Source organism: Varanus komodoensis, unplaced genomic scaffold (genome assembly GCF_004798865.1).
Source record: "Varanus komodoensis strain SLA01 unplaced genomic scaffold, ASM479886v1 scaffold9, whole genome shotgun sequence".
Taxonomy (NCBI): Eukaryota; Metazoa; Chordata; class Lepidosauria; order Squamata; family Varanidae; genus Varanus; species Varanus komodoensis.
In genome coordinates, this window is record NW_025336598.1 from 37,032,915 (window position 1) to 37,047,045 (window position 14,131).

At 39.0% G+C, this 14,131-nt stretch overlaps 1 protein-coding gene across 2 annotated transcripts in view; it reads right to left on the reverse strand.

Moving 5' to 3' along the window:
- The window catches only part of GALNT13 (polypeptide N-acetylgalactosaminyltransferase 13), a 173,023-nt gene that overhangs the window by 80,847 nt on the left and 78,045 nt on the right, over positions 1 to 14,131 (reverse strand). For both annotated transcript variants that reach the window (XM_044418046.1, XM_044418045.1), the window contains exon 6: positions 5,660 to 5,777. In XM_044418046.1, coding sequence (XP_044273981.1) covers positions 5,660 to 5,777 — 118 coding nt within the window. The remainder of the gene's footprint in view (positions 1 to 5,659; positions 5,778 to 14,131) is intronic.

The following is a 14,131-nucleotide window of genomic DNA, read 5'->3' on the forward strand; positions in this document are numbered from 1 at the left end:
ACATAAAATGTGTTTTATACTACTAGATTATTTGCTCCTGTGTGGATAAACACACTGCTTTATTTTTATATCATTGTAGCAGAAACCCAGAAAATGAGCTGTTTCTTAAACTGCCCTGAACATAATGTAACTGCAACATGCAAATGTCTCAACTTTAAGCATCTAGTGAAGGAAAGAAGGTAGCCAGGTGTGCCCAGCTTCTTCACCATAGCACCAGATGAGCGAAACATAAATTCAGTGCTTAGCTTTCTTTCAAAGGCAAATCAGATACACAGATCTCACTTGCGAAGTCCTGGCACTCTATCTTAGAAGTTACAGATCAGTTAATGTGAGAGCTAACAACCCAAGGTTTAAGTCAAAGAGCATTCCAGAAACAACTATCTATTCATAGATAGAGATTTAATGCTTGGAACAAGATTTGGAGCTTAAAGCACTCAGAGATGCAAGCTGATGTTGTAAAATCATGATACTTTCATAGAATGATAAATACCTTTCACAGAGCATGCCTTTGAGAAGCTCATGCCTCACTCAAGCATCACATATGGAGCATACACCACATTCAAATGCCACAAAGGTAATATACCCTCCACACAGTTAGTGTGGTCAGTTAGTAGGTCAGTGCTGGGCATCTAGAAAGAAATCTGCATTATAGCCCCTGCCTGTTCTACCTATTGGCTTAGCATTAGAGCCAGTCAGTTTCTTCTGAGTTTGTCATTTCCGGAGTAAAACACTTTGTGTTTGTCTGACTGAAATTGTCCCATTCCAGTCCACTTTCATCCACTAGCATGAAGTACTGTGATGTGTAGATGTTCCCTTTCTTGCTTTTATGTTTCCAGTTTGCTTTGATTCATACTTCCCGTGTCTGAGTCGTATGTGTTGTGCAGCATCAGACTTTCCTTTCACTTCTGTACATGTCAGCCACTAGACTTCCTTTTGGCTTTGATCTAGTTATGCCATTATTCATGTATTTATTTCTTTTAAAAATCTATACCCCATCTTTATCCACAACAGGCTACAAAATGGCTCACAAACAGCAAAGGTGTGATCTGTACTTGTCCTTGGCTCTTTCCCAGTAGTGAGTTTCTTCTTCTGTGCAGTTCTAACCACAGTTAGCATCACTGATATTTTCTGGAAATGATCCTCCACCAGGGTCACCTTCAACTACTGCTTCCCAGTAGTTGCCCTTCAGAAGCTTTTCTGCCCTTATCCTGTTAGGTATTTATTATCTTCTGCTGAATTGACCATTACTTCTGAAGAGGGTGGATAAATCTTAGTCTCATGTCTCAACGTTGACCATTCTGGCTTGTGTCATCCAGCTCAGAAACCAGCCTGGTGAGAGAGTCTGGGCTCCTGGTAGCATTGTTCTTGGCTTCTTTGACACTCTCACACCCTCTCACCATGTTCAAGTTTGCATCCAAGAAGGGCTCAAGAAATCGTTTAGTAAACTAATACACCTTAATTCAGAAGTTTTCTGCTTGCATTGTCTATATGCCTATTGTTTAGTTATTTTTAATTACATCTCAGAGTGCATTCTTGTCAATTGTAAGCTTCCAAACTCAAGAGCATCCAGTGCAAAGAAGTAGTAAGGCACATCTCTGCCTCCCTGGACCCACTACTTCGTATTTCAGCTAGACAGCTCAGCTTGGCCTTCTAGATGAGGGACTTCAGAGGGCAAGGGAAAGAGGCTGCAGTACCATCAGGATGCATGATATCCTCCCAACCCCAGTTCCCTCCTCTTTTTGTTCTTTAGCCATCTCTGAGGACATTTTTTGGGCTTGGAGAAGAAGCAATACAGTTCTTTCCACACTAGCTGTGAGGTGGCAGGCAGGAGGAACCAGAGCATGTATCTCCAGCTCTGAAGCTGGAGGACTTCAAGTATCAGAATCCAAGTTATCCTACGGTCTCCCAGGCAATGTATAGGAATCATAGGATCACTCTTCCAAGTAGCCTAATTTGCAATGTTCTAAGCTCTTTTTATTGCAGCCCAACTAATGACTTCTTAAGACAATCCGAAATGCTAAATTTAAGAAAAATTTGTGTTATTAAAATTAAAATATATGAAAACATAAAAATCTCTACTTCAGGATATGTATTGTAATTCTGCAAAAACATAAGTAACAGACTGATTATATGATACAAAGAATTTATATCTTTTGAATGATAGGAAAAGGCTATCAAAATAGGTAAGCCATAGCTCGTCATAACTAGTTCTAGAAGATAATCTTTGGGAGTCTCTGCCCATCAGTAACATAGATTGGCCTTCAACCTGCTGTCCTCCAGATGTGTTCTATCGGTTCTATAACCACATAATCAACAAATTAAGTCACTGATTGCATCCTTAATGAAATTCTTCTCAAGGAACAAACTCAACAACACAACAACAAACTCATGTGTAAGGTCAACAACAGTTATGGATTTGTGTTTTCTAACAAACGTCTTCTTAAATTGAAAGGTGTTTTAGCAGCAACAGGTAGGTGCTTCACCTCGATCTAGTTTACAGTATGTCCCAGACACCTAAGCAGCAAGGACTAATCTTAAGATGCAAATTGTAACATTCACCAATGCAATCTGTTAAGAGAAAAAACCAAATGCAAGTACTTTGATTCTCACTGATTTCAAGGGAACAGACCTAAGTATGTACTTAATTTTCTACTGATACTAGTACGAATGAAAAGACTTTTCACTCATGTCATTTACTTATCATTAACTCACCTCACCTTGACATGGGAGGTGCTCAGTAACAACATGAAACTATTCTCATCACTTCTGAGTAGAAACCAGCTGTCCCTCCCACTGAAAGCAACACTTAGCCTGTGTCCACAAGGAGATCAGTCTAGAAGATGTTTCTAAACTAATGAACACATTACATAAAACCAGCTATTCCTATGATTTTTTTCAAAGCAGGAAACGCTATGAAGCCTCTTTCCCACCACTCTCTCTCTCTCTCTCTCTCTCTTATACAGATGTGCAGAACTGGGCTGGGATGGAGATATTCCGTGTCAATGAAAAACTTGTCACAGAAGTTGCCTGGTTAATATCTACCAGTGATACTATAAGAGATAGTACCAGAGCAGATGAAAGGACACAGGGAAGTAACCTATCCAGTTAAAAACATGTTAATCCTTCCTCATCTAAGTCCATGGGCTCAACAAGCCATAAGGCTCTGACCAGCCATATGGACACTCATTAGAACATAAGGGAATTGTGATTAAGGAAGCAATGCTAAACTCAATTACTCATGAGCAAGCCCGACATTTCCTTCTAAGGCAACACATGCAAGATTGTAGTGTGTGATTGTATAATTTAGGATCACAGAATTCTAATTTTCAGTCATACACAATATTTTAAAATAAAAATTGAATCACATACTGTTTGTTCAGGAAAATAAATAACTTGTTTAATCTACTGAACAAACAGTATGTGTTGAACAAGGATGTATGGAGTTCCCAGTTAATTTTTGGTCCCGATCAACTGTACTCAGAAATGCACTTCCATTTCCATATGAGTGTGCAATTTTTTTAAAAAAAAAATCTGCATAAGATTCCTGATGCATCACAAAAGACATCCCTATAAGTGTACTTTATGGGAATCAGTATGCAATTCTAAACCTATTTATACTTCTTAATGCAATTTGGTAAGATTCTTGAACTAACAATTTATTGCAACATTCAGAGAAGTATGAAATCTTTAAATTGCTATTCACACATTAGAATTCACAACTCCTCAAGTACGCCTAGTGCTTCACAAAAGTCATGATAGTAAGAAATTGTTGCAAGAATCAAATGCTTGCTTGCAGGAAACCTCAGAACATAGGAGCCTGCCTTTGAGTAATCCATTTTGCTACAGTGGCATTTGTGTGTCCGGAAAATTTGTAAATTAACCTCACTGGCTCAGCACTGGCTCACCTCATCACATGCCCTGTGATGTGAACCCAGGGTGGGTGCTATCTTGGCATGGTTTGCACATTATCATGCAAACAGGCTAAGTTAGACCATAGGTACTTCTAGCCCAGTATTGTCAGCAGCTTTCCAAAGTTTCAGACATGGCTTTTTCCTGCCCTATTTGGAAACTGAATCCTGGACCTTCTTCATGCAAAGCATGTCCACTCCTTCCTGTCTCAAAATCATATAGATAGTGCTCAATATCACAGTATAAGCTTTGCATGCAGTCAATTGGCATGTAAGTTCTATGTAACAAGCCACTTGCACCAGTTTATTCATTAGTTTATTTGATTTATACCCTACCTTTTTTATTTGAAGAACTCAAAGCAGCTTATATAAGATAAGATATCAGAGTCTCCTCTGACTCCCAATCTTATCTCTACAACAACAACAACAACCCTGTGAGGTAGGTTGGGCTGGGAGCCTGTGACTGGCCCAAAGTCACCCAGTTGGCTCCATGGCTGAGTAGGGACTAGAAACCAGGTCATCTGAGACCCAATCCCACACGTTTAATCACAACGCCACATAGTTCACCTAGCCATCTAGTCCCTACTCCATGAGTAGGGACTAGAAACCAGGTCATCCGAGACCCAATCCCGCACTTTTAATCACAACGCCACATAGTTCACCTAGCCATCCATCGTATGATAATCGACATACAACTGTGAAATTGGCAAATGTGTCCCCACACCAGCTCTATAACAGGTGTACATACACAACCTATCTAACCTGCAATCCATCCAGGAATTTTTTTCACATGGATGAAATACAGGAACTGGCATAGGCACTTGGATGCATGCATGATAAAGACTGTTCTACACATTAAGTTGTACATGCTATGAACAGAACTCAGGAGAGCTGAATGCTACATCTGACGGTTTGGTATAAAAGCTAATTCTGTTAGAAAGCAGATATTATATGATTTGTTGTTTGTCATATCCTCCCATTTATCTGATTATCTAAAGATTATTTAATTTTCTAATTTATTTAAGAGGGACATTCACAAAATAAAGCTATTTTGATCAGAAATTCCAGTTTTGCCATGGACAGATGACTCTAACATTGTCTAGAGTCATCTGGCCTACAGATGACTGAAGTAACTTGGACTTCTCAAGGATGTGAATTTTATATCTTTACTTTTAAATATCCCATCAATAATTCACAGATTCATGACAAAAACACATGGAGGCTTTGGCCAGAAAATATTATGTACTAATTTAGATCATCATATGTTGCCATTTCCATTATTAAATTGAAAGCATTGATAACATAAATCTGTGCAACTACAGCATGCAATTTTCAATTATCCAAAGCTTCTAAAACAGTGTTACGTTTCATGCAAAGGAAAAAAAAAAAGCACAACTCTAAAAAGTGTAAGATGAAATCCAACTAGTGTCCCTCAATGGACAGAAGACTTCCATCAATAAAATGGGAAAGGGATTTTTTCCCTTCCCCTAAAGCTGCCCTGGAGGGTTGGGGAAACCTCTAGAATAGATTTTGGAAGGCATGAGGATGCAGAGGGAAGGCGAGTTGACTCCTCTCTCTCCTGTTGACATAAACCTTCTGTCAATGAAAGGACACTAGGTAGAGTTCACCTGTAATTTCACACCGAAGATTTTGTCTTAGATCAAACAAAGGAAAAGTATTCCTTTCTCAAATCTTAACATTTAACAGGAAAACTGCCAGTTATTAGAAAAGGAAGTAAAATGGAAAATTACCCTAAAAGACATTTCAAGATTTTCTCCACCCCAGATATCCATTCCTGCATCGTAAGTTCCTATCTCTTCAAAGTAGTTTCTGTCAATAGAAAATAGGCCACCAGCCATAGTAGGGGTCCTAGTTGAAAACAAAAGAAAAATAAAAAAGGAAAAGGAAAATACTTTTTGAAAGATACTGTGTGGAATTTATTAGGTGATATAGCATATAACCTCCAGACATTGTAGACATAATTATTTTCCATTTACTATAAGCTGAAGGTGAATTAGTAAGCTTCATAATTTTGATTGCCTGTATGTGCAATCATTGGCCAAGAAATTCAATATATATTCCAGTGACTGGCCAAATTTTAAAGATTTTAATAGTCTAAAATTATTTCTTCAAAAAGTCATCATACTATTAAGCAAGTAAAATATCGGGCTTCTATTTCTCCCAAAATAATCTAAATAGAATCTGAAGTATTTAGTGAGGAGAATCTAATGTCCCAGAATGTTCATAAAATTAACAGGCATCATCACATGACAGGGATATAAACTTTTGGAAGATGCAAATCCTGTGAATGTGTATGTCAGAGTTTCAGTGCCTGAACCATTATACATATCTAGAAACAGGTTAAACCTAGTTTAAATTCTTTAAAGTCTGTTTAAAGAGGAATACACTGTAATACCTGTATTGATTTCATATTTAAAAATTCAAAGAATGAGGAACTGATATTCAATTGATTTAATTATTTAATTCTACTGGGTAACACAGATGTGTTCTTTGAAATGCACAAATGAACAACTGAGCATCCACTAAACTATTTTACTCACATGATTTTATTGGTTATATTCCATTGATTTATCAAACACATACTTATATATTTGAAACTATAGCAAAGTAGCTTTTTTCTCCATTATGATTTGGAGTGACTTTTTCAGATATCCACTGTTTAAAGAGTTAGGAAAGAAGCACAACCCAAACACTGACTCTTGTATTATGATGTGCGGAGAAAGAAATGGATGGTTTACTTCTTTACATGACACAGGACAGGAGGGTTGAATATATTTCTTACAAATATACAAAATATACACAAATATTTTCTCTTTGCAACACCTGCAAGTACAAACATGAAAGATGAATAGTCAATTCTTTAAATAAGAACTGAATTCAATATGTAAAGAAACGTTCACTTGATTTCAGTTAAATCCATGTCCCCAGTGGGTTATATCCAAGACCGTGTGAGTGGTTGTTCATCAATGCAACAGCAAGTGCCTCTGCCTTTCCTTCCCAATCTGCTCTGAGTGGTTCTACAAGTCTCCAGTGCACATGCAGGGAAGCAGGAAGAATCCATTCTGGCAGTAGCATCTCTTTTGCTTGCAGATGGCCACTGATGGATACAGCCCAAAGAATTTACTTTGTTGAGTTGGATCCCCATTCGCTCAACAGCTGACCCACTGGGATGAGGAGGATATCGGCTAATTGGTTCGCCTGGCGCTGAGCTTGTTCTCTTTTCCATTTTATTTAACCGGTACTTTAAAAACTAGTATTAATGTAACAGTCACGTTTTATTGCTTCTACCGCTTGGATTGTTTTAATGTATGTGATTTTATTGATCGTTTTAATGTACTGATTGTGAGCCGTCCCAAGATGCCTTGCATGGGGGATGGCATACAAAAGTTCTAAATAAATAATTATATAAATAAAAGTCACCCTATTTGAATTCAGTGGATTTACTCCTAGCATAATTAAGTGAGCAACCCTATGCAAGCTGAGACAGGAAAAAGGCCTCCAACTCCCAGTGCCCTGGCCAGCATAACATGGTTGGCTGGAGTATGCTGATATTTGGAAGTCTTTTTTTTCCGTCTAGTGTTACACCTTACAAATAAGCCTCCAAGATCAGAGAATCCAGTGCCCTACTAAACTGTGATCAGCAGCGTAGGAGAAATGAGGAAGGCAGTCTTCACCTCTCCATCCCACTGCTTTCATTTTTTCTCTCTAGCAAGGCCTGTGAGTCAATCTAGAAGTGGCATCTTCCAGGGATGACTCTAGTGAAGCCATAGGATTTTTGATATCCTGGCTTCTTCAACGATATGAAGGGGAGAGGGAGGGAGGGAGGGAGGGAGGGGGAGGGGGAGGGGGAGAGAGAGAGACTGATTTTCAGAAGAAAATGGGGGAAAGCTTTTTTCCTGAATTTTTCTAAAAAAGAGAAAGTATATTTTGTCACAGAACCCTCCCCCCTTTTCTATTTTTACCCAGGCCCCTTTAGGCTTCACCTAAATATCCAAATGTTCCCTTTTTTATTTCTATGAACATAAACCTAGAAAAACAAGTACAATGGTCCTCTCTATGGCAGCTGCAGGGGAGGGATCACATTATGAAGTCCCCTTGTTACAATCACAGAAATGTCTACAGGTTCAAGAGAGGAAATCTGAAAAAAATGGTGATGCCTGGGATTTTCTCCAGTGACCACAGCCTGCTTAAGCAGCCTGGATTCTACAACTCTCTTTGACTCGTTTCTTGGAAATTACTAGCAAGTATTACTAGTATTTTTACTAGTATTTTTCTATATGTCATAAGTTTAAATTAGGTACTAAAATTGATAAGTCACATGGCCACATAGTTGGCATTTTAATTATCTAACTCACATTTATCATGTAAAATTATTCACTTGACCAGTAATGAGTGTATTCAACAACCATCTATCCCTGATTCATTTTTTTCTAAAAAAAATAAATGGTAATAACACAATTACTAATAATTAAATTGAATTATCATGGGTTTGCAGATGGTGTTTATATTATGCCATGAACAATCAAGCACAGCATTACTAGAGCTTGGCTGAAGAGATATCCTAGGGAGGAAAAAAGAAGAAGAAAGACCATCCATTTAAAATATACCTGGAAGTGCTGCCCACACTACCAGCTAACAGCCTAAGTAAACTACCAACACGATCTCAAGCGTGTGTTTACGCAAACAAAAACCACACTGGAGCTCAAGTGCACTTAAGATTGTAGCCCTTTAAGAAACTAAAATAAAAAGAGGAGAGAAGCACACATAGTGAAGAATAGAGGGGGTTCCTACTGCTTTTGTTGCAGTAGTGGTTGGAAGGGAACAGCGTGGGAAGGCACTAGACATAGAGCTACAACTCAGTAGCTGACAAAGAGGGCAAGAGAACCTGCTTCTTAAATATCAACTCACAACGTTTCTGAGCTGTGCTTTGACCTGAAAAAGTGCACAACTACACAACTGCACAGAATACAGAGATGCCCACCAAGTGCTGTTAGAAGCATTCCACTGTTGGACTATGAAGAAGACAGAAGACCTTCCCCTCCTCTATCCGTGGGACCTGTCCTATGACCTTATATTTGGGGCCTTGCTGCCATCTTTTCTTGGCCTCCCTGGAGAAATTGACAAAAGGAAAGGAAGGGGAAACGGGGAAAATTACTTTGGTTTTGCCCAGGACCACATGGGCCTCATTCCAGGCTGCAATAGTAAGATCCTGTATAGTGTTATCTTTGTTACAGATCCTGTAATGCTAAAATTCAATAAAGTTCCAGTATGGACCAAGTTACCCAAGCAGTCCATACCTTACTATTTTTGGTCTGGCTACAAATCCATGTCGTATTCATTTTAAATTAAAACTGGTAATTCAATTTTTTAGCATTTTCATCTTTGCTTTTAATGTTTAATAATATATTCAAGCTCCAATGGCCATCTCTTTAAACATAGGTATAAATCAGAGCTGGAAGATCTTGAATCAGAAACCATGCAGTTAACTAAACAGGCACATGTGTTCTCAGGCATTACCAAGAGTACATGACCTTTTGCCACCTTCCTATCTTGTTCAGAGGCTAGGGAATTCTGACCTCTGAATCAATGGCATTATACTGAGGATCTGGCCAGAGCAAGCGATAAAGCTATTTTATGTTCCTACAGTGTATTGACATAGTTTGCATGACACAACAACCAACCATGGCCATGGAAAGTTGTTGTGATCTGTAAATCTAGCACAGTCTCTGCAGGATGACTTATTTTTCATGTGCAAGCCATCCTGAGAATCCATGGTTTGTCTTTAGAGACTTCATACCTACAGTGGCTGGCTGGCTGGCTGGCAATTGATTGATTGATTGATTGCATTTATATACCACCCCAATAGCCCAGAGGGCTCTCTGGGTGGTTTACACAGATTAAAACCCCCAAGTTTCTGTCATCCAAACTAGACAACCAACTTCACTGGGAAAGATTCAGACCTCCACCTAGCAGAAATGACTAAAACCCATGCTGGTCCTTGTTATCTAGCTAGTGCCACTGTCACCCGCTTTCCCCCAGTCCCTTCTCAGTGCTCTCCATAATCTGTAATCCTAAAAACAGAGCAGAAAGCCCACTTAAGAACTGCACAAATTCAGGTTTTTTCCAAACCTGTAAAAGCATCAGTAAAGTTACATAAATTTTCCTACCAATTTACTGCTCTGTGATGAAATTTGTGCTATTTTCCCATCAGTGCATTTTCCACCCTATTTTACTGTTTCACCATGACAGTCTCTCATGTTTAGTTCTTGCACCCAATAGTTTGTAAACCATATGCACACAGGCAGCTAGATATGGTGACCAATGAAGAAGAGTGGCAAGCATGAGACAGGCAAAGCCCTGAAAATGACTGGCAACCGCAGAAGAGATGGTACTTTAGGAAAAGAGGCTATTATTTCAGTATAACGCTAAGTAGGCCTTCCAAAAAAGGTCAATAAATAGCAAGGAAAGTGGTAGAGTGGAGAATATTGACAAAAAGATGATATGGATCAGCTTAGCCAAATATCAGAGAGTGAATCTTGCACTCTTGCATAAGAGCACAAGTCCTCAAAACTAAAAATAAAATGAACTTGTGAATGCATTCTTGAATGAATGAGGACTCAGAACATTACAGTATTTCCTTTTTCCAATCTGAAGGGGAGGCAGGAGCTGAAAGTAGCTGGTGCCTACAGGAAAGAAAGCAGTTTTAGGGGACACAAGTTCTTACTTTAGTGTAATATGAAGCAGCCTTTTAAAAACATGCTCATTAGCAAGGGAAGCACTGAAATAGAGGATAACATTGAGAAGGGTATTGAAAAGGTGGGCATCCATATGCTAGGCTAAATATCAGACTTGCCTCAAAAGCTTAATCCACACACACACACATTTGCAGATGTGTTACCACATTCATAAATGCTCAGAAAATTAATTATATTCTGCAATCTGATGCGGGGAGATGTTTCCTTCAGGATGCATCAACCTCAGCAGATCAACTGGAGAAAAGGGGATGACAGAGGATCTGAGGAAATGAGGAATGCTGACACAAAGGTATCTGGGATATAAACTGGAGCTAGCAGGAGGGCTGAGGAGGGAAATAAGCCATGGCAAGCCACACAGTGCCCAGTGGTTAGCAAGGGAACAACCCATCCCTGGTAGCTAACTTGCAGGGTGTCCTAGTGTGACATGTGAATCCGCCCACTGAACATGCCTGCTTTGCACCTCTTTCAGGGAAAAGTAATGAACAGGCCATAATTTGAGCAGATCTTACTTCAGAACAGGACTGTTGAATTTAAAGAGACTATTTAAAATGTAAGTACTTTTACGAAATACTTAAGGTAAGATAGTCTAAATAGGAGAAGACTGATATTAAATAGATATAAACCACAAAGTATTGAATTTAATTTTACTGGCATGACTGAATTTATTTCAAATGAATGTTAAATCTTTGTTTGCTACATTAAGTATTGCTAATTACTAAAAACAAAACAAAATGATATCCCATAGTTTCTGTTCACTGAAAGTATGTCAAAAGAGCTTCCCTTTGTACAGGAACAGATTATACCCTCAATTCTATTTTACAGCTGGTTTTGATGGCAATAATTAACTTTTGCCAGCTTTTGCAAAAGCTGATATTTCTGTTGCTTCAGCTTCTCAATAATCTTGCAATGCTACTTGATAAATGGAAAAGCTACTTGCTAAGGCAACAAAGTGGCCATCTATTGTTGGAACACTCTTCCTGCTTCAGCCCACCTGGCACGAAATTTGCCATCTATTCAGGTCAGGTTGAGACAACTCTAGAGACCTGTAAAGTCTCCATAGTTTTCCAGGGGCCTGAGGGGATTTCTAAAGTGATTTGTCATATCAGCTGTTATTCTTTACTGTATATTTTAAGCTGTTTTTAATTACTTTTAAATTCATTTTAACACTGTCGCTTTTATTGTTTTATTATATTTCTATTGCATTGTATTGTTTGCTTATTTATTGCTATCGTGTGGTTTAGAAAAGAAATAAATAATAATAAATAATATTGATTTTTATCCCATGTGAAAGTGAATCCCATTGTCTCCAAAACTGGCACTTATTTTCAGAGGCTTATTATTGTAACCCCAAATTTCCAAAGCAGCAGTTCTGCATGAGCATGTGCCTGTTTAAGGTGAGCAACGCAATCAGAGCTTTAAGGTGTAGTAGTACAGATGACAGGGAAGAATGCCAATGCCTAAAATCAACACACTGTCTGTAGCCCACCAACCCAACCCACCGTTCTCAAAAGCAACTGGCAACTTGATAGAATAGGGAAAAGGGTGAAGTTATTAACTGAACATGGGGTAGGGGGAGATATATTACAGCCCAGTGATTTAGCTCTTCATGGGAGAATGGTCAGAATCCTTCAGACCTGCCTGCTACTCTTGAGCCCTGGGCTTTAATACAGCTTTAAACCTGCATCTCTGTCATGTCCCTAACTCTGATGCTGCTGCTGGGTTGGTGCATGCGACAGAAGAACAGATGGCCGTTATCCAATCCTCCATGGTCCCCTCCTCTAAATGGTTCCTTTTATTCACAGTCACTGCTCTCCTCTTTTTCCCCTCAGGTCTCCCACTCTCCCAAAATCCTCCAACAGCCTCTTCAGGATCACAGTAGGTCCCAGGTCAAAATGGATTCTGCTGTCCAGGAATTCCACAAGCAGCTCCATTTCACTAGGTTGCATTTGGTTCTTTGAAGCTGCTTTCCCCAGCATCTGCATAACCTTGTGTGTTACTATTTGTTTGGTATTATGCATGCATTGCAAGTCTCCAACAGCTATTTTATAATTTGATGAGAAAAGAAGGCAGTCTACAATCCAGTTTGAGGACTGCCGTCTCACAGATGAGTGATTTGTCCTTCTAAACACAGTTACTTCTTTTTTACATGTTGACAATGATAGTCATGATAAACTATTATAGATCCATAGTGGAAAAAGAAAGGATCTAATTAATTATCTACAGATAATAACAATACAAATTAAATAACTTTTCAGATTGATCCATCTGTAACTAATCACAACAGATCTCGAGATTGTCAAACATTTAGTGAAAGATGTCAGCATAAAAGTAAAGGACAAACAAATGACAAACAAGTATCTTAAATACATCAGATCATTAGCAAAGTCCATTAGCTCATAGTTTTCGACATCAACTCACTTGATGTTTGCCGTTTCTGGCTAATTAAAGCAGTGAATGTTGATCTAGATATATTCTGAATGCTCAAAGGAAGGGATGTAGCCCTTTCAAATATAGATACCAACTCTCATCAGCCTCAACCAGCATGGCCAATGCTCATGGATGCTGAGAGTTGTAGTCCAAAACACAGGAAAGCCACTAGGATGGGGAAGGCTGCCATAAGCCAACAGTCAAGGTGCCAGACATAGTTCTACTTCAGGTCTAATTCTAGCCAGACGATCCAGAAGGATACCATGATTAAAAGAAACAGAAGCTGCCAAGAAGTCCACACAAGGAGTAGAGCAGACTCCTTCTGCCCAGTTCCCAGCTTAGATCATCCACCAAGATGGTCAAAGCAGTCTGCTCCTTAAGTAGAACAGAAGATGCATTAAAAAGACAAAACACCTCATCCAGGAATACCTGAAGCTAAAATGACACCACATGCTTGAATTCATTGCCCAGGAAGGGCATGTTGGTGACTAACCAGAAATTATCAAATAGGGCAGCAGGGTTCTGGGAGGTTTTATTTTTAAACAGAGGTATCATCATCACTTCTTTTAAACATGATGGAATCATACCCTATTGTAGAGAAGTGACTTTACTGCCCATCCTCACCCCTCAGTGGGACTTGTAAACCAGGGGAAGAGTTGACTACACAGGTGGAAGGCTTCAACTTCTCCAAGATTCTCCACGGCTCTTCTCCGAGAGCCATGTTGGCTAGAGGGGCAGGACAGAAATCTAAGAAATCGAATTAAAAAAACAAATAAATAAACAAGGTTCCTGCCAATATCCTTGGCCTGTACAACTTGAAAAACATCCATCATAACCAGAAAAAAAACAGGAGCTGGGATATATTGATTACGGACCTGTACTTAGTATAGTATCCAAGTCAGCAGAGAAACAAGCAATTGTATCTGCAAAGTGTCTTGCAAATTAATTACAATGAGTTGCCTTCATTGCCCCATTAGGGCTGAACATATAGCAGGCCCAAAGGCACACAAAGAAGTTCAC